The 16,784-nt window shown below is 57.2% G+C and overlaps 8 protein-coding genes across 8 annotated transcripts; 6 read left to right on the plus strand and 2 right to left on the minus strand.

The window, feature by feature from the left end:
• IUM83_08338 (uncharacterized protein) lies at positions 1-268 on the plus strand (the record flags this gene model as incomplete). The annotated part of the gene is made up of 1 exon (XM_067932704.1): positions 1-268. A coding segment is annotated over one exon (268 nt), but the record flags the coding sequence as incomplete, so codon positions are not given.
• A 2,081-nt stretch (positions 269-2,349) lies between these two features.
• IUM83_08339 (putative histone H1) lies at positions 2,350-2,968 on the plus strand (the record flags this gene model as incomplete). The annotated part of the gene is made up of 2 exons (XM_067932705.1): positions 2,350-2,501; positions 2,563-2,968. The coding sequence occupies 2 exons, from the start codon at positions 2,350-2,352 to the stop codon at positions 2,966-2,968; spliced, it is 558 nt and encodes a 185-aa protein (XP_067783401.1).
• A 187-nt stretch (positions 2,969-3,155) lies between these two features.
• IUM83_08340 (uncharacterized protein) lies at positions 3,156-3,551 on the minus strand (the record flags this gene model as incomplete). The annotated part of the gene is made up of 1 exon (XM_067932706.1): positions 3,156-3,551. One exon carries the CDS (start codon positions 3,549-3,551, stop codon positions 3,156-3,158), a length of 396 nt encoding a protein of 131 aa, XP_067783411.1.
• Positions 3,552-5,594: 2,043 nt separating this feature from the next.
• Positions 5,595-7,019, plus strand: IUM83_08341 (Isovaleryl-CoA dehydrogenase; the record flags this gene model as incomplete). The annotated part of the gene is made up of 4 exons (XM_067932707.1): positions 5,595-5,881; positions 5,938-6,188; positions 6,283-6,661; positions 6,866-7,019. 4 exons carry the CDS (start codon positions 5,595-5,597, stop codon positions 7,017-7,019), a joined length of 1,071 nt encoding a protein of 356 aa, XP_067783410.1.
• A 3,274-nt stretch (positions 7,020-10,293) lies between these two features.
• On the plus strand, positions 10,294-11,424 carry IUM83_08342 (Transcription initiation factor TFIID; the record flags this gene model as incomplete). Its single annotated transcript, XM_067932708.1, has 6 exons — positions 10,294-10,337; positions 10,420-10,657; positions 10,727-10,809; positions 10,951-11,092; positions 11,184-11,247; positions 11,321-11,424. 6 exons carry the CDS (start codon positions 10,294-10,296, stop codon positions 11,422-11,424), a joined length of 675 nt encoding a protein of 224 aa, XP_067783566.1.
• A 717-nt stretch (positions 11,425-12,141) lies between these two features.
• Positions 12,142-14,366, plus strand: IUM83_08343 (uncharacterized protein; the record flags this gene model as incomplete). The annotated part of the gene is made up of 8 exons (XM_067932709.1): positions 12,142-12,570; positions 12,643-12,809; positions 12,879-12,984; positions 13,097-13,447; positions 13,509-13,589; positions 13,651-13,704; positions 13,779-13,841; positions 13,905-14,366. The coding sequence occupies 8 exons, from the start codon at positions 12,142-12,144 to the stop codon at positions 14,364-14,366; spliced, it is 1,713 nt and encodes a 570-aa protein (XP_067783455.1).
• Positions 14,367-14,471: 105 nt separating this feature from the next.
• IUM83_08344 (Ribosome functionion factor 1) lies at positions 14,472-15,440 on the minus strand (the record flags this gene model as incomplete). Its single annotated transcript, XM_067932710.1, has 1 exon — positions 14,472-15,440. One exon carries the CDS (start codon positions 15,438-15,440, stop codon positions 14,472-14,474), a length of 969 nt encoding a protein of 322 aa, XP_067783407.1.
• A 324-nt stretch (positions 15,441-15,764) lies between these two features.
• On the plus strand, positions 15,765-16,645 carry IUM83_08345 (MBO2, coiled coil flagellar protein; the record flags this gene model as incomplete). The annotated part of the gene is made up of 2 exons (XM_067932711.1): positions 15,765-16,572; positions 16,641-16,645. The coding sequence occupies 2 exons, from the start codon at positions 15,765-15,767 to the stop codon at positions 16,643-16,645; spliced, it is 813 nt and encodes a 270-aa protein (XP_067783406.1).
• Positions 16,646-16,784: the final 139 nt, after the last annotated feature.

Raw genomic sequence — 16,784 nt, forward strand, 5'->3', positions numbered from 1 at the left:
CGCCAGGAACGGCGACGAGATGACTCGCCAGGCCGGGCGCGACGCCGCCCGTGGCGCGGAGATGGTCTACACGCCCGTGAGCGCGGCCGGCCTTGAGGGCCTCGCAGTCGTCGCCGTACGCGAACTGCAGCGACAGGTCACAGAGTCGCTCATGCCGGCGATGCCGGCGTACCGCCACTATGTCTTGCCGGCGGCCATGATGGAACTCGTCTCGGCCTCCCTGCACGGACGGCGCTGTGCGAGCTTGCCGTCGTCTCGTCACACGTGAGCACTTGACGCCCAGCGAGATCTTGCGCGGGTCGTGCCGGGTGTCCTGTATTAGATAGAGGGCGGGGCGTCAGACTACGCGATGAGGAGATCTTTGTCCTCTGCTTTGTGGGAGGATTCACCTTGTTGAAGCGCTCGGTCAGGCCGAGGATCGGGTCAGCGGGCCCATGAACACGCTGGCCAGCCACTGGCCGGCCGCGGCCTTGGTGGCGAAGCCGCGCGAGGTCTGGAGCAGGAAGCGGCGGGCGAGCATGGGCGCTGAGGAGTCGAGGCCGAGGATTTTCGGAGTGGCCATCTATGGCCGGCGTGCGTGCCGCCGCGCCTCCAAGCAAGCCGCTAATCGAGGCAATTACCCACGGTTTAAAACACGGGATCTTCCATCTATCGCCGGAATATCGCCGAGTTAACGTGTATGAGTAGATAAGGGTGTCACGGCCCGTATAGTGATTGCCAACGTCGAGCAGCTTCAGTTGTGACGCGTTGTAGGTGATGAAGTCAATATGCAATTGCGGGTACGTTACTGTGCTGACGGGTGGATTTGCTGTTACTTGAGTCCATTGTCTGAATGGCTTGAAGACACTTGCTCGCTAATGTGGTTCGTTTACAATTTGCTGTCTCGCTCCGTTGAAGGTGCTTATTGACACGTGATTCATAGTCGTTATGGTGGCTAAGCATGCTGCTACTGTAGTAATTTCAAGTGATATGCAGCGCACAGGGCGACGGTGTGGTGTAGTTGCTCGTACACAGGTCACTTGCTGCGTCTTTGCAATAAAGCCGTGAGCGCAATCTACTGAGATAAATGATACAGCCTTGCATAAAGCGCGCTCAAGGTTTTAAACGGTGAGCCCTGTTTCTTGCGAGGAGCTTCGTTGGGAAAGCTCATGTGGCAACGCACAAAACGATGAAGTAGCCAGGGCATTGGCGATGACCTCGCTCGCCGTAGGGAGGCATCGACACTTGACCGATATCTGAACAAAGGCCTCTATAGCATCGCGTGCTGTGTAGTAAAGCACTCGGCGGTTTTCGGCATGGTGTAGGATGGCGGGGCTGAGGCCTCTCCAGTACATAGGGCAGTGAGAAGGAGGAAGGCAGAAGAAGGTTTCCTCGCCGCGCTCTCCGGCGCTTGTGCACGAGGCGAGGGGACGAACTGGAGCCTGGGAATGCGCGTGCAGCTCCGTATCGTACTGTTCTGCCCTAGTGCAGTGCTCGATCGAGAAACGGCCGTGTTCATACGGGCCTTTCCTTGCTCGAAGCGAGGTGTCCGCGATTAGCCCACGCGTGACGGAAATGGGAATGGAAGAAGGGTTTGTTTGACGGGCCTACAGCGCGCCCAGACCGAGTTGGTCGATGCGAGTTGCATAGGGGGTAACGCATACGTCTTGTGTACTCGTATGCAGTTTTCGTTGTACAATATCGACTATAGCGGCCGTTAGAGGCCCCGTCGCCGTTGGCCCCCCATGAAGCTCAATGGGTCAGTATGGGACGGGTGGCATTTATGGGTCAGACCGCGCTAAATGGAGATCGGAAAATCGGGCGAGACAGCCGTGGCGGGCTCCGAGACGCTGCGCGCCAGCCCGACACGAAACACCTTGTGCAGCACGCCACCATCTCGCTGTACACGTGCGCGCGCGGCGCGGCGCTCGCTGGGGGCCGAGAACGCTCGCGCCGCGTGGCATTCCACAGACTAACTCAGGGTGCTCTCCGTACGACCCCCCTCCCTTTGAGCGTCCCTCCATCCCCGTTCAAACAGCCAGTGTATTCACTGGCGTTCCCGACTGACCTCGACGAGCGCGCGCGAGGAAGCCGGCGCGTCTCTGCACCGCGGGTCGTGATTGGCGGAAGGCAAACCAAAGTTTTCTCCCTGTCTTCGCGAACCGCGCTGATTGGCGGAGCTTTGAAAAGTGGTTTGAATTTAAGCGCGCGAGTTTCGGGCCCATACAGGCGCGAGTCACACACTTCAACGGGCCTGTCGGAAGACACGGTGCGACGACTTGAAAGGAGATTTTGGGCTGAAAAGCCTCGAACACAACGGAATTTCCCCACTCCAGCTCAAGTCGCACCCCAAGCCCCAACTTCACCAAGATGCCGTCCGCTCCGTCCACCAAGAAGGCCAACGCCGGTCCCGGCTACTACGACCTCATCAAGGCCGTGCTCTCGCTCAAGGAGCGCTCGGGCTCGTCGCGCATGCCATCGACAAATTACGTGGCCGCCAAGAAGGGCGCCAGCTACTCCAAGTCGCGCCTGAACATCGCGCTGAAGCGCGGCGTCGAGATCCGGCAAGCTCGTGCCCGTCAGGGGCTCGTTCAAACTGGCTGCCGAGGAGAAGAAGGTGGCGGCCAAAGCCCGCCACCGCCAAGCCCGCCCGCAAGAAGGCCGCCGCCCCGGCCAAGAGGCTGCCGCTAAGAAGCCCGCCGCTAAGAAGCCGGCCGCCAAAGTCTGCTGCCAAGAGCCCGCCACCAAAGAAGACCACCAAGACGTGAAGACCACCAAGACGGCTAAAGCCCGCCGCCAAGAGGCCACCAAGGCCACCAAGAAGGTGTCGGCCAAAGCCCACGACCACCAAGAAGAAAGTGGTGAAGAAGTCGGCGGCCAAGAAGATCACCAAGGCGGCCAAGAAGTAAGCTACGCACGCGCCCAATTCGTTCAGTATGTTACTAGTTTCGTGATCGTCGGCGGCCGCGGACTGGTCTCGTCGCCGTGACAGCCCTTTATTCTTATTATTCCCAATGGAATCCTATTCAATTTGCCTTCATTCGCCGCTCCATGAGTTGAAAGTGCACGTTGCGGGTGAAGATACGCTGCTCTATTGACTAAAGAGCTGCAGGCGCTGCTCCTCGATGAGCGCATGGCTCTTGTCGAGCTTCACCTGCAAGAATGTGCAGTTCCTCCTACAAGTCGGCGATGGCCTGGTCTTTACGAGCTACGGTCGCCTTGACGCGCGCTCGTGCGGGTTTGACAGCGCGGTGTCGTGCTCGTCGCGCAGCTTCTGCACTTGCTGCTGGAAGTGGCTCTCCAGGTGGCCTGCTTCTCGCGCAGCGAGTGATCGACGCTCTGCTGCTGCTGCGCGTACTCGCTGTCGGTTTGGAGGCCGCTGCAACCTTCTCCAGCTGCGCCATCGAGTCCTCGTGCTGCCGCCGCTCTCGATGCAGACGACGTGCCAAGTCGCTCGTTTTGTCGCCGGCCTGACGCAAGTCCTGGCCGAGCGCTTCGTTTTCGCGCCGCAGCTCGTCGTGAAGACGTTCCAGCTTGCTCAGCTTGTCGTGCAGCTCGCGGTTCTTCTCCATCAATGGGATCGCCTTGCGCTCCTGGCGCGCTCGACCTTGCGCCTACTCTCCTCCTGGAGCTTCTCGATCACCAGCTCAATCCTCGCGTCGCGGGTCTTCAGCATTTGCTTCTCCAGTTCCTGCTTCTCTCGAGCCATTTCGTCCCGCAGCTTGCTGGTTAGCTGTGCCTTAAACTGTTCACACTCGACGCTGGTCTGCTCTCAGCGCCATGAACTCGCTCTCATACTTCGACATGATGTCCTGCTTCTCCTTTTGCAGCTTCTCAGCCGCGGCCCTGGAGTTTGTGCATCTTTCAGCTCGTCCGCATCTCTTTTGCATTGGTGAGCTTCGCTGCTCGAATTTCGGCGTATAACTCGTTCCGCGTTGCCCTGCTTCCTCTTGCAATCGTCGGCGTTGAGCGCTGAGCTGCTGCTGCAACTCGGCATCAGCGGCGTCTAACCGTGTCATCAATTTCGCGCGCTCCTTTTCACGCGCCTCGACCAGCTGCGTTCGTAGTCATCTTTCTGTCGTTGCAACGCGAGTTCACGCTCCTTTTCGAGCTGTTGCTGCAGCTTCCGTCGTTCCTCGCTGGCAGCGTCACGGGCCTTCTCAAGTCTGTCTTGCCTTTGGCTAGAATGAGCTGGATGTCGGGCTCCTGTCCGGTGGACTTCTTGATCTCCTCGGTCTTCTTTACGATCCACTGATCTCGACGAACCTTTTCCTGCACGTACCTCGGCGTCCTTGAGCTTCATCTTAGCGCTCAGCTTTCGATGCAGCGTTCGCGTTTGCCTTCTGGGCCTCTATCGCAATTCATCGCATCGCTTTGCTAATGCAGACTAACACATTACACACATTCATTAGTGTCGGGAATTCACCGGGTTATTAGCCATGCAAACCACTACTTACTTTGTCCGTCACGAGGGTTTGTGCGAAATCATTTTTCAGCTCCTTGTTGAACTTTGCTGCTTGCTGCTGTAGCTCCTGCGCTGCCATGCTCAGCATCTGCTAGCAATTGCTGCGTCTTGGCGGCGTCCTTTTGCGTGCCATCTTCAGCAGCTCGATTGTCTTTGTCTTGTCATAGAGAAGGTAGAAAAGTAGATCACCATTAGCCTTCGATCTTACCACAGCCATATGCACTATCCAGTGAGTTTGCTCACATTCAACTCGATCGTAATGGTTGCCAGCTTCTCCTTTATGCCGACGTAGTACTGGTGCGAGTTGTTGCTATCGTCGGCGACTGAAAGTCGAGCGACAAGAACGCGATGGCGAGTGTTCTCCGTCGCCGACTCGCTGGCACTGTGGGTCTATGCTTCTCCCCAGGCAAACTCCTTCGGTTGTCTCCTGTTCGATTGTCTTGCACGATGTGACGGTGCGGACGATGCCCGACTCGTGATCGAGGGGCAACTGCCCTGCTGCAGATTCTCTCCAGAGCGTCTAAATGATCATAAATACTGCCAGCACTGCGGTGGCTGGTGTTGCTACCTGCTCGAGAGCGGGTCGCACGCGATTCGAAGCTCCGCCGCGATTGTCGTCATTTTCCTGTTGGGGGCGATTGCGGACCCTCGAGCAGCTTATTCATCTTCCTCATCGCTGCAACAGGCAACTATTGTACCAAAACCGCGACAATATGCTGGGAACTGTTGAACAAGTAGAACCGGAAGCACTCAACAACACGGATCGTCTTCATCATTATTTTGGAACCTCTGGCCCTCGCTGCGAACACACATCAATTCCATTAGCTTGGCCGACTCACTCAAACGCTTGCAACGAAGTCCTACCGTACCACTCGGCGGCGGTCAGCATCGTGTCGCCCGCTGCGGCGGAGTATGGGGAGTTTCCGGGTATTATTGGCTCGACCAGCACCAGGCATACAGACAGCAAATCATCGCTGTTGCCCTTGACTTCAAGTTGATGTGGCGCACACGGTTCCCGACGCTTGAAGTTTTGACGTCACTCGCCAATTCCCTCTCCGTGCATCATATCAATATGCTTCGTCAACTCCGCCAGCCTTTGGTTGTCGCCGCCGCCGCGCGTATCGCGACCGACGGCGGCCTCCTCCGTTCCATGGTGCGTGGCTGTCTCGTAGTGGAAGTCTCGGAGGGAGGAACGCTGGTGTTGACCGAGATATGCGTGCAAAACCAACGATCGAGCAGCGAGCTGGATCTGTTCACGCCGACGGAGGAGCATGGCGCCCTGCGGGAGATGCTGACCGGATTCGTGAAGACAAGGTGGACCCGCAGGCGCTGGAGCATGACCGCGCAGAAGTTCAACATCAAGCTCTTCCGAAGGCTGGGAGAGCTCGGCTTCGGCATCACTGCACCAGAAAAGGTGCGTGCTGCTGCTCATATTGAGTCGTTTCAGCAGCTGGTAGCTGGCTCTAACATGTTGTTGACTGGTGCTATGACAGGTACGGTGGATCGGAGATGGACGCTCTGGCGGCTGTGATCGCACACGAGGAGCTCTCGTCCAGCGACCCGGCCTTCTGTCTGTCGCTTCTTGGCGCACTCGATGCTGTTTGTGAACAACGTTGCGCGCAATGCATCGGACGCTCAATGCCAGAAGTACCTCCTGACGCCTGCTCGGGCGCCAAGATCTGCAGCATGGCTATGAGCGAGCCCTCCGTCAGCACGGATGTGCTGGGCATGCGGCGGCGAAGAAGTCTGAGTGTGGCAGTACTATCTGCTGAACGGAACCAAGTACGTGTTGTTCTTAGGGTGGTGAATTTCCACTCATTTTAGTCTGGTGGGGGCAGGAGTCTTACGTGTGGTGCTGTTGATGCTCGTCAATGATCCCGGGATGTGGATTACGAACGGTGCCCTAAATGACACGGAACTGGGCGACACCTTCCTGGTGTATGCTCGCACTGGCAACACGGGGAAGGCGAAGCAGGACTTTTCGTCGTTCCTCGTGGAGAAAGGCTTCGAGAGTTCTCTTTGGGCCAGCGCATCAGGACAAGTGCGGCATGCGCGCCTCAAACACTACCGAGCTGGTGTTCGAGAATTGCAAGGTGCCAGTCGAGAACATCGTGGGCTCGAGGGCGGCGCCGTGCTCTGCATGATGCGCAACCTTGAGATCGAGCGCGTGACGTTGGCGGCCATGGTCCTGGGCATCGCGCGGCGCTCACTGGAGCGGTAACTACGCCGGAAGCGAAGGCCGATATTACTGAACAATTTTGGCCAGATCCAGAACATTGCCGGAGTCCTACGCGGTTGGACTGGATGGCGTATGTCGTATTTTACGGCGAGGTGGGTTGAAATGGGTGTACACTGACTGAGGCTGTGAAGGCGAAGCTTTACTAACATCTAATCCGTTTGCGCATGGACGGTGGAATGCAGGAAGCTGAAGCTAGACTCGGTGGGCAACCGCGTGGACACGGACGGCGTGAAGCTCTACTGCGGCGACATGGCGAAGCGCGTCGCGGACCGCGCCATCAGACGCTGGGCGGCTACGGCTACGTGGGCGGTACAACGTGGAGCGCCTGTGGCATGACTCAACACTGGAGATCGGCGGCGGCGGCGGCACGAACGAGTCCACCACAGAACATGGTGCAGGACCTCGTGCGGAACCCGGCGTTCTGAGCCCCAAGCTGTAAAAATGGGAGGGTGTCCTTACAGCCACGCGAGTCAGCCTCAGACTCGAGCCCGACAACTAAAGAGCTAATGGAGCAGTGAGCGTCCCAGCGGGCGATTGAAGTGCTACACTAGCAGCAGATCTTGTGGACAAAATCTGGAAGGAATCGGTAATCGGATCTTTGCAAAACGGCGCGATCTTTGGGTGGCCACCCACAGCGTAACCCGCCCGTAACCCCGCCTGGCCTGCCGGCCTGCAGCCACCGCTGCATAAGTGTCGGACGTACCCAAAGCCGTCGCTGCGACGCAAAGTGTCCGTCGTGCACAGCACAATCACACGCGGCCGCCTGATACTGGTCACGTGCAAGTTGAAATGATATGTTCTCGTAGCGAGTGGGCGGAACTCCCTCTATAAGAACACCGTAACCCGTGGCGACATTTTGAGTGGCGGTTTTGGGCGTGAGCCGTAATGCTGTGCTCGCTCCTGCTTGGCCATGGCCGAGCTGCCTGCTGCCTACCATCGTCATCCCGCCACCTGCACCTGTACTCGTCCTCCCTACGCTCGGCGGGGCCGTCCGCCGATCACCGCGAGGCTTTCATCCGCCGCCCGCCACCGCCGCCATCGTCTCGCTCGCTTTGGTCCTTCTCGAACGGTTGTTCTTTGCTGGGTACGGAAATGGATGGTGGGAAGCCACAGCAGGGGCTTTTCTGGCCGTGCCGGAAAGACTGCGCCGCTCGAGCACGGGATCGGCAGCACAAAGCGATAATTCGGCGCAGTCTTTTTGAGACCGGACTGGGAGGGTTTCAAAATCTGGTTCAAGTCCCAAACGGCTGCAAGCGCGGCAACATGCGGCGACGACGAGTCGAGCACGCGCAGGGACGCTTCACACGACAAAAGCACGAGCGGAGACCGTCGCTGGCAAGACGTGACGCCACCGCCGCCAAGTTCACCGCCGCCGCCAGCTGTAGAGGCCAGGCTGTCTCGGATCTTTAGCGGTCTTGAGGCATCTTTCGGCCCAAAACGGCGAAAACAGGTGCTTTCGATCGGCTTTGGCGGGGTTGACCAAACCCGCCAAAGGCGATTTGGGAGTCGATCGAGGGTTTTCAGATGCGCATACTGGATCAAGTGCGGCGGCCGGTCGCCGAGGTTTTCCCGCTCGCCCGCGGCGTTTCTTTCTCCTTTCCCAGAAACGAATTTCAGTCATTTTCGAAAGCAAGCGAGCGGTGGCAGGCGGACCCCGAATACACGCCCCGCCCTCTTTTTTGGTGTCACTCCCGGGCTGTCCAAATTCGCGCGCCGCGGCAACTGGTCATTCCTCAAAGAGAGCAAAGCCGCGGACCCGGCGCCCCAGCAGCCCCCGCCGCCGCCGGTCCCCGTGACGCGCCTGCCGACGAACCGCAGTCTCGTCCGCGAGCGCCCTCCAGCAGCAGCAGCAGCAGCACGCGGCCGGCTTCGCCCAAGCTGGCGCCAGCCCTATAGGCGACCCAACGCTGGACGATCCTCGGGGTTGGTGCGGCAACCGACAAGGCCGAGAAAGGCGACAAGGCGCAGTGTTCCAGACCGCGCGCATTGAAGTAGTGAGCCCCAGCGACAGCGCCACCCGTGGACCTCGGGCACGCCCGAGGGGACCTTGACAGCGCCAGCCCGACGCGCAGCCACCAGCCTCGCCAGCGTGCGTGTGCGTCATGATGGTCGAGCAGCAGGCGCAGAAGACCAAAACCGGCACCCCGCCGCGATCAGCAGAGTCCACCGCCCATCCGCCCGCGACCAAAGATACGAGCAGCAATGCTGTAGCGCCTGCGTCAGTGTCGGTCAAGGCGGAGAAAGTTACAACTGCCAACAAAAGCCCAAGTCCGTGCCTGATCTTTCGCGCGAGAGTGCTGCGGTACGCGCCGCTGCTGGTCGGCAAGTACTACATCCGAACAAGCGCGCTGTCTGGTCCGGCATGTATGGGGCATGAGCGAGGCCGCGTTTGGCTAACGGCATCATCAGCCGTTCGAGATGAAGTCGCAGGAAGACGTCTCTATCCCGTGCTCCGGCGCCGCGGACAGCGTGCATCCGGCGATGTCGGATCAGCGCTTGCGCGGTCGTCAAGAACGACAAATACCTCCGTCAGCGATGTCTCGCCGGTGGTGGGCTACAGAAACGGATGCGGAATGTGCGATCGGCGATGCCTTTTCGGGAAAATACAGCGGGTCCTTCCAGATCCAGGCCATGGGGCAAGCACCAGACCGTGGCGGAGAACGACGTGGAAATCCGCTTTGTGCGACGCGAGCAACCCGTCGCAGTTTATCGTTTCAGGTGCTGGTGAGAACCGATTCGGGCTATTACGCTCCGGCTTCTTAGACAAGGAGACAAATGAGCTGCGTCTGTACAAGGTGTACAAGCCGAAGGATCCTGTGAAACGCTGCCGCGACGCACAAAGGCAGCGCGAGGCGGTTACCCGGCGGTGAAGCGCGAAGTGAAGGCCCTCTCGATCTCCGCCCCTGGCGCTGCTATCACGGCCTCTGCGGACGTTGTCAAGATCGTGACCCCTCTGGCCGGTCCTACTATTGTCGCGCCGCGAAAGGTCGGCACGCCGATGTCCGGACTACTCGTCGCCGTCGTTGGTATTGGGTCGCTCCGAGCGGAAGCGTTCAATTCCGGCGCACCTACGAGACAATATTCTCGATCTGGACCATGCTCCCATGAGCATGAAGAAGTGCCTCAGTATCTTGAAGGGTCTGATGTCTAATCCGAAGTCTGCCCTTCTTGGCTCCGGTAGATCCAGTTGCTGGGTGTCCCCAGATTACTTCCATGTTATCAAAGGAACCAATGGATCTCGGAACTATTCGGACCAACGGAACTGGCTTCAGCCCCGGCGTTCGCGGAGCAAGTGCGCCTTGTGTTCCGGAATGCAATGCTCTACAACGCCGCCCACAGCCAAGTACACATTTATGCGCAAACTCATTGACGACTTTGAAAAGCGATTCAAGAGTCTCAACGTCAAGCTATCGACCAAGAGCAAGCTCTCGGATCCGAAGTCAAGAAGGATTCCAAGACAAATGCAACGGCAGTACATCGAAGAAAATTCGGGGCAAGGGAACAAGGGCAACACCAAGCGACAAGCCTCTGGGGACGAAACGGGATTAATCATGTCGTTGAAGGAAGACATCGGCGTTTAAAGGCAACTCTGGAGCAACTTCAACCAAGTATGGCGAAGACAATCGTTTCCAAACCAACCAAAGCTGCTGCTAGGTACGCTTTTCTGCTCTGTGGTATGGGTGTTCGCGCTGCGCGCGTGCTAACTGTGTATTTTTTTCTTGCTTTGCGTGTTCAGACCGTTCAAGATGGAAGATTTGACAGAGGAGGAGTTAAACGAGCCTATGAGCCAAATGGACAAGGCTCGGTTGAGTTCCGATATCAAATTACTCCCTCAGGACAAAATCAATCGTGTCCTTCAGATTATTGCGGAAGCGGTTCCAGTTGCAAAGCTGGCAAACGAGAACGACGAAGTAGAGTTAGACATCAACGCGTTCGACACCCGGTGCTTGCGAATGCTGGAAGGATATGTTAGGGTAAGAATCTTACGCCTCTTCAAGCCACACGCCGCCAGTACTAAGTGTTCACTGTTTCTCCTCTTGTAGGAAAACGGGATTGGCCGCAAGCGGAAGCGCCCGGCTAAAAGTCCAAGATGGCGCCAGCTGACAAGCGACTTAAGTCTGCGAAGGTGGCGGCATTAAATATCCGACACCGCCAGGAGGAACTTAAGAGTGAACTGGCGGCAATCGATGGTGATGCTACCAGTGGAGCACGCGCAGCTCCTGGGATGGTGCTGATCGACGCTTGGACCAAGATGTTGCCATGACAGACGTGGATGCCGATACGGAAGCTGCCAAAAGGGTGGCGACAGCTCATCGGAGAGTTCGTCTAGCTCTTCCGAGTCGTCAGACTCGGATAGTGATAACGATAGTGATTCTGACTCGGACGACGGCGGCGCTCCTCTGGAAAGGGTGGGTTTGTGAGATGTAATTGAGCCAGTGAGTCTTAAGTGCTGCGGTTCCAGTCACGTATTAATTAACGCTCTTTGCTGCCATGCCACAGTCCCCACCGCTCTCAAGTGCTCCGAGTCTGTCACAGCTTGACCCTTCTGCTTCAACTCACGCCGGTTAGTAGATATGTTGGCCAATATCTGCGTGGTGAACACCCGTGCTGACATTACTGGCTGGTGCTTGCAACAGTAGATGCTGCCAAGAAAATTCGTGACGAGCAGCTATCGAATGCCGAGCCTCTTCGCGTGGAAAACCGCGGGGCCTGGAGCATGCTCGCCAAGAAGAAACCCTAACGGAACGCCGCTCCCTCACGCTAATGGAAGCCAGTCAAGCTCGTTGTGGCTTTCTGCACGCTCGATGGAGCAGATCAAGCAACAAAAAATTCAGCAGAAGGAGAAGGAGCGCACCGATGAACTAGAGGCATTGAAGCGTCGGGAGACCGAGCAGCGCGAAAGGAGAAGGAGAGCGCGAGCAGGCTGAGCGGCGGAAGCAGGAGCAGGAGCAGGCGGCGAAACTCGCGGAAGAGAAACGTGCCCGAGAGGAACGTGCTCGTGAAGCCGAACGCTTACGTCTTGCCCAGCTCGCAATGGGGCGTGAGAAGCTGGCTCGTGACGACGATGTCGAGCTTCACGACGCCACACTGAGCGAGGATCTGGATGCATTCAGCTCGTCCTCATTTTGTAACGTCGCTGTGCGACGAGGTGAGCTGACACCAATGCGGCGATGCGGCTCGAGTGGTGGGTTGTGTCGGCGTTTGCCAGCCTTCCGACCGCGTTTCGCATCGATGCATCCCCGGCGGACGTGCAAATTTTAGGAAGCTGCCGTCGAGTGCGTACATGCGTTGATATTTATGCCGGTATCCCAATCCCAACACCAGAGTAAGAGTAGCAAAATCTATCTAATCAACAAAATTGATAGGAACTAGAGACGAGTGTCCATTTACCGACTCGCCGCGTACAGAACGCCTCTTCATTTTACAGACGCTGAGAAGAGTTGAGATAATTGCAGAGATGGAGAGCAGCCACGCGCAGGTGAATGACCTGCACAAGAAGTTCGAAGAGCTCAACGAAGAGGTCTCGGCTGCGCTGCGCGTGCAGCAGGATGCCGTTGCAAGCGCGTCAACGTTTGGCGCTCGCAGCAATCTCGCTGCAGCAAGAAAGATGCGATGCGTCTCGCCAAAAGACTGGGGGCTGGCGCGGCGACGTGACAGCTCTAGCAAAGCATATCGATCTGCAACTGCAGGACAGCCGCGCCTTGCGCTCGCACTACGCGCAGTCGCTAATCAGTACTACAGCTCAAAACAGCAGGAAGAAGCCGAAGGCTCGCGGCTGCGCTGTCTGCGATCTGATCTACGGCTGTTGCAGGACTTCCGGGTCCGATACTTTCGGCAAAGCGGCGAGAAGGACCCAGCTCTGCTTTCGGCGATTGAGGAGGAAACGGCAAGTATTGTGATGAATGGTACAACTCACACTCATTTTTGATGTTGAACGAACACTGGTATGCTTCTTCAGAAACAACTCAAGGCATTCCTCGATAAGAACGCGAAGAAGGAGAAGATGGGAGGCAAGCAAGAACAATCAGCATTGGTGCTGGAGCTCTTCGAGATGCGACGCGACATTACGAGTCGCATCTCGGAGGACTTACTGAAGGAGAAAAAGCAACTTGACGTCGAAGTTGGGTAGGATAAAATGCCTCGTCACATGAATATTATTGAGATGGTTTGCTCACCTTGTCGCGCACAATTCAGGAATCCGGAAGCTCTAGCCAACGACAGCCTTGGCAACAACAATGCACCGACTGAAAAAGATGCGCTGGCGTCGTGGGATACACAACTCTATATATCCTTTTCGCTTGTACCTTTGTGTTGGTAACGATGCCTGCAGATGTATCAGTTGACTATATCTGTGTCCTTAACTGTTGAGCCGCGATGGTTGCCATTGATGTACTTACGTCATTCTAATGCAGGCGTTGGAAGACCTGCAGAAGGAGAAGCGTGAGCGCCTCGCTGCTAAAAGCCGGAACTCAGTTGTGTCTATTGCAGGAACTGAGGGCTTTAGTGGCCTAGCGACCGAACCGAAAGCTGTGTCACTAAGTAGGGTCAGCAGCGAAGCAAAGTCTGACATGTTGGTGGATGACGTGCATTTTGCTATGCAAAAGCTCAAGCGTGAGGTGGCGGAATTGAAAAGTACAAACTCAAAGCTGCTGCTCACGAATTCGCAATTCGAAGACGACCTGGCGCACCTGCAAGCCAAGTTTGAAGAGGAGAAGAGAGCTCATCTGAACGGAAAGAAGTGGTTTGTTCCAAAGATGCAGAAGGTACTCGACATTTATCTTGCATCGTTTCTCTTCTCTAAATTCTAATGTGAACGCTGCTCAGATGGAAGATATTTTGCTCTCAACTGCCAAGGCTTTTGAAGAAGTGAAGCTAAGCGTGGAACTGATGACCAATATGTACAAGGTTAGCTGATGCTTCAGCCATTATCATTATTTACTGCCCTGACTCGGTTGCACAACTACAGCATCTTAGCACCACGCTGGCTGCCCAACAAGATGGTGAAGACGAACTGAAGCGCGTACGACTGACTGTATCGATCGTCTCTGCTGGTATGCACGTACTTCCCCGTTACTAACATTACGTTTGCTGTAGGAGCGTGACCGAGTGTCGCTCTTGTTATCAAGCGAAATAAAGAAGATCGCTGCTCTTACTAAGGTGGTTTGGTAGAAGTCAAGCGATATCTAACCCCCCTCTAACATGTAGAACTTGTATCTACAGGAGAGTGAGCGCAAGGATCGTCTAGTCACGCTTGCTATGGCTGCGCGATATGAAATGGTTCAACATGCAAACCGGCAAGAAAAGTTAGCGGCGGAAGCGTGTGAACAGCGTAACCAGTTGGAGTCTCGTGTGCATCAAGCTGAAGCCGAAGCAGCCACACTCAAACTGCAGCTTCAAGATGCCTTTGAACGCTTTGAAGACACCAACACTACCCTCAGCAACGCGAAGACATCTATTGTGCAGCTACAGAATGAAGTGCGCGCAACAGCCGACGCCGCCGCAGCTAAAGAAGCCGAGTTACTGGCAGCTTTCGAGAAACAGCAAGCCGCGATGCAGCAAAAGCTAGACAAAACCAAGCGTGAGCTCATGGAATCCATGTCTGAAGTGCTCAACTTGGACAACAGACTTCGCAGAGCGCAGGAAAAACTCGCAAAACAGGCGTCTGGCGCTGCAACCAGATGATTCAGGTACCAGATGCCAGCGAATTGATTCGTTTGTTCATCGTTGTGTACACACGTTTATAGCCTCTAAAGTTCACAGCAGCAAGAGGCGTACTCTGCTACCCTGCTAACTGAACTCCGTCGCGAGCTCGAGATTTAAATACGAAACGTCGACGCCGCCCAGAACCCGTTCCTGTAGTTCGTCCTCGTTCTCACCCTGGATGGTCAAGTAGAGGTGCATTTGTAGGTAGCTGGCCCAGCTCTGGCACATCGCTCCGACGTACTGTGCCGTGGTGCTGGAGGCCACATCCAGATCCAGCTCGAAGTAGTTGCTGCGTCGGAAGTAGTGCTGCGTGAGCTTCGTGCCCGTAAGCGCTGGGCGGTTGGGCACGAGCGTCTGCAAGATCCACGGGCCGTCCACTAGATTCGGAATCAGCTTGAAGCGGTTGTTACGGAACTCGTCGTCGCTTTCGTCGCAGAACCTGTCCAGCAGTCGGTGGAAAGCAGCAGCACTCTCGTCCTCCTCGGGGTTCTGCGGCGCCGGCGGCAACAGCCAGTAGAACACCAGACTCAGGTTGTCGGCGTTCGGCAGCTCAATGTTCACGATGAACACGCGCGATTCCGGAAACGTTTCCCGGCAGTAGGCCAGCACACTGTTCGGTCGTGTTTCCTCCCTCATAGCGACGTGGTGGCGCTCCTCGGCCGTCTCGAACTTCCACAGATCCACGTGCAGCAGCTTGCCCATGGCCTTCCCGGCAGGAACCTTCTCCTGGTCGTCCATGTACGTCCTGCCGCGCACTTGGACGTCGCTGGCGTCGGGCTCGGTCCACATGGTGCGGATCTCGCGCGAGTGCACGGCGAACGGCGCGTCGTCGAACTCGGACGGCGCGTGCACGGCGGCGACCTTGCTGCTGCTGCAGTCCGAGTCAGACGCGGTGATGTCCGTGGCCCACGCGTCCTCGGGTGCGACGTACTCGTCCAGGTCCTCGACCGTGACGCTGCGCACTTCCATGGCGTGCGGCCGGCCGCAGCTCCACTCGGCGTCCAGTCTGGTGCAGCTCTTGCGACGGCAAATCTCCACGCCCGAGACGGACATACGGAGACGAGCAGGAGGGCGAGGAGAGGAGAGTGGGGAGGGGGGGACGGCGCGAGGACAAGCGCTCGTCCACAGGCAGGCAAGAAGTGATGGGGATGACGCCACGCACTGGGTCTCGATGACCGCAAAGTGCTGGATATGAGTGTTGAGATAGACATGTCGCACGACCGAATGGGTACATTCACGTGGACCACGCCGTTATCAGAGACGGACAAGAGTGATGGTCACTCACTTCAACTTGGGAAAATGCGCACTCGGCCTATATGTGGCGATGGCGGCACTAGCGCTGCGGCCGTTGTAGACGGCAGGAGGCAGGCGGAGGAGATGATTGAGCCGCAGGACGACGACGGCGCTGGGCCTGGGTCCGGCTCGCCGACGCTCTCGAGCAGCAACAGCCTCGGGAACACGCGCAACGCCGTCGGAAACAACAACGAGGAGCTGGCGGACGCAGAGGAGCTGGAAGATGCGGAGCCTGGCGCTGCTGTTGGCGGCGGTGGCGTAGCACCTGGCTCTGCTTTGGGGAGCCAGGCCTCCGACATGTCGGCCCGCGCGTCGGCGTTCCGCCTGCTGGAGCAGTACTTCGAGGCGGACATGCTGACGCTGGACCAGCTGCAGTTCCACAAGGAGAAGTACGCCAAGCTGCACTCGTGCGTGCTGGCCACGTACAAGCACGAGAAGCAGCTGCTGAAGGAGGCCAAGGCGCTGAACCGAGACCTCCTCGGCGAGAAGATCCAGGTGGAGAAGCAGGCCATCCGCAAGGCCGAGGAGGTGGCGGCCTTCTCGTCGGTAGAGCGCGAGAAGGACCGGGCTCTGAAGGAACTAGCGGAGGGGGTAGACCGAGATGCAGTGTTGACGTTTGAAATCACAGAGCTGCAGCGTGAATACGCCGACTTGGTGGCGGAGAAGGAGGCCATCCTCGCTGCCCATGCACAGCTCATTGAGCCCGAGGTGCGGCAGCTGACGACTGAAATTACGGGTCTTAGCGACGAGACCCACCGCCTAGACACTGAGCTGGCAAAGGACACGCAGCGCAAACGCGAGTATTTGGCGCGTCTGGACTTCCTGCACCAAGAAAATGCGCGTCTAGAACAAGCTAGCGCGGCGGAGCAGAAGCGCCTGAACCAGCTGCAGGGTGACCCAGATCGCATGCAGAAGCAAGCGGATGTCGTTGCACGAGCGGTGGCTGGTTTAGAGAGAGAGACTAACAAGGACAAGACACGAGGTGTCGAGTTGCAATCATCTGTGGAGTCTACTGCTGCGAAGCTACATGACGCTGACGAGGTGCAGCGTGAACTCACTCAAAAACTCGATGTACATCGAGAGACAATCGATCAACGCCAGAGA

This window comes from Phytophthora cinnamomi, assembly GCF_018691715.1.
Source record: "Phytophthora cinnamomi strain GKB4 chromosome Unknown Contig99, whole genome shotgun sequence".
NCBI lineage: Eukaryota > Oomycota > Peronosporomycetes > Peronosporales > Peronosporaceae > Phytophthora > Phytophthora cinnamomi.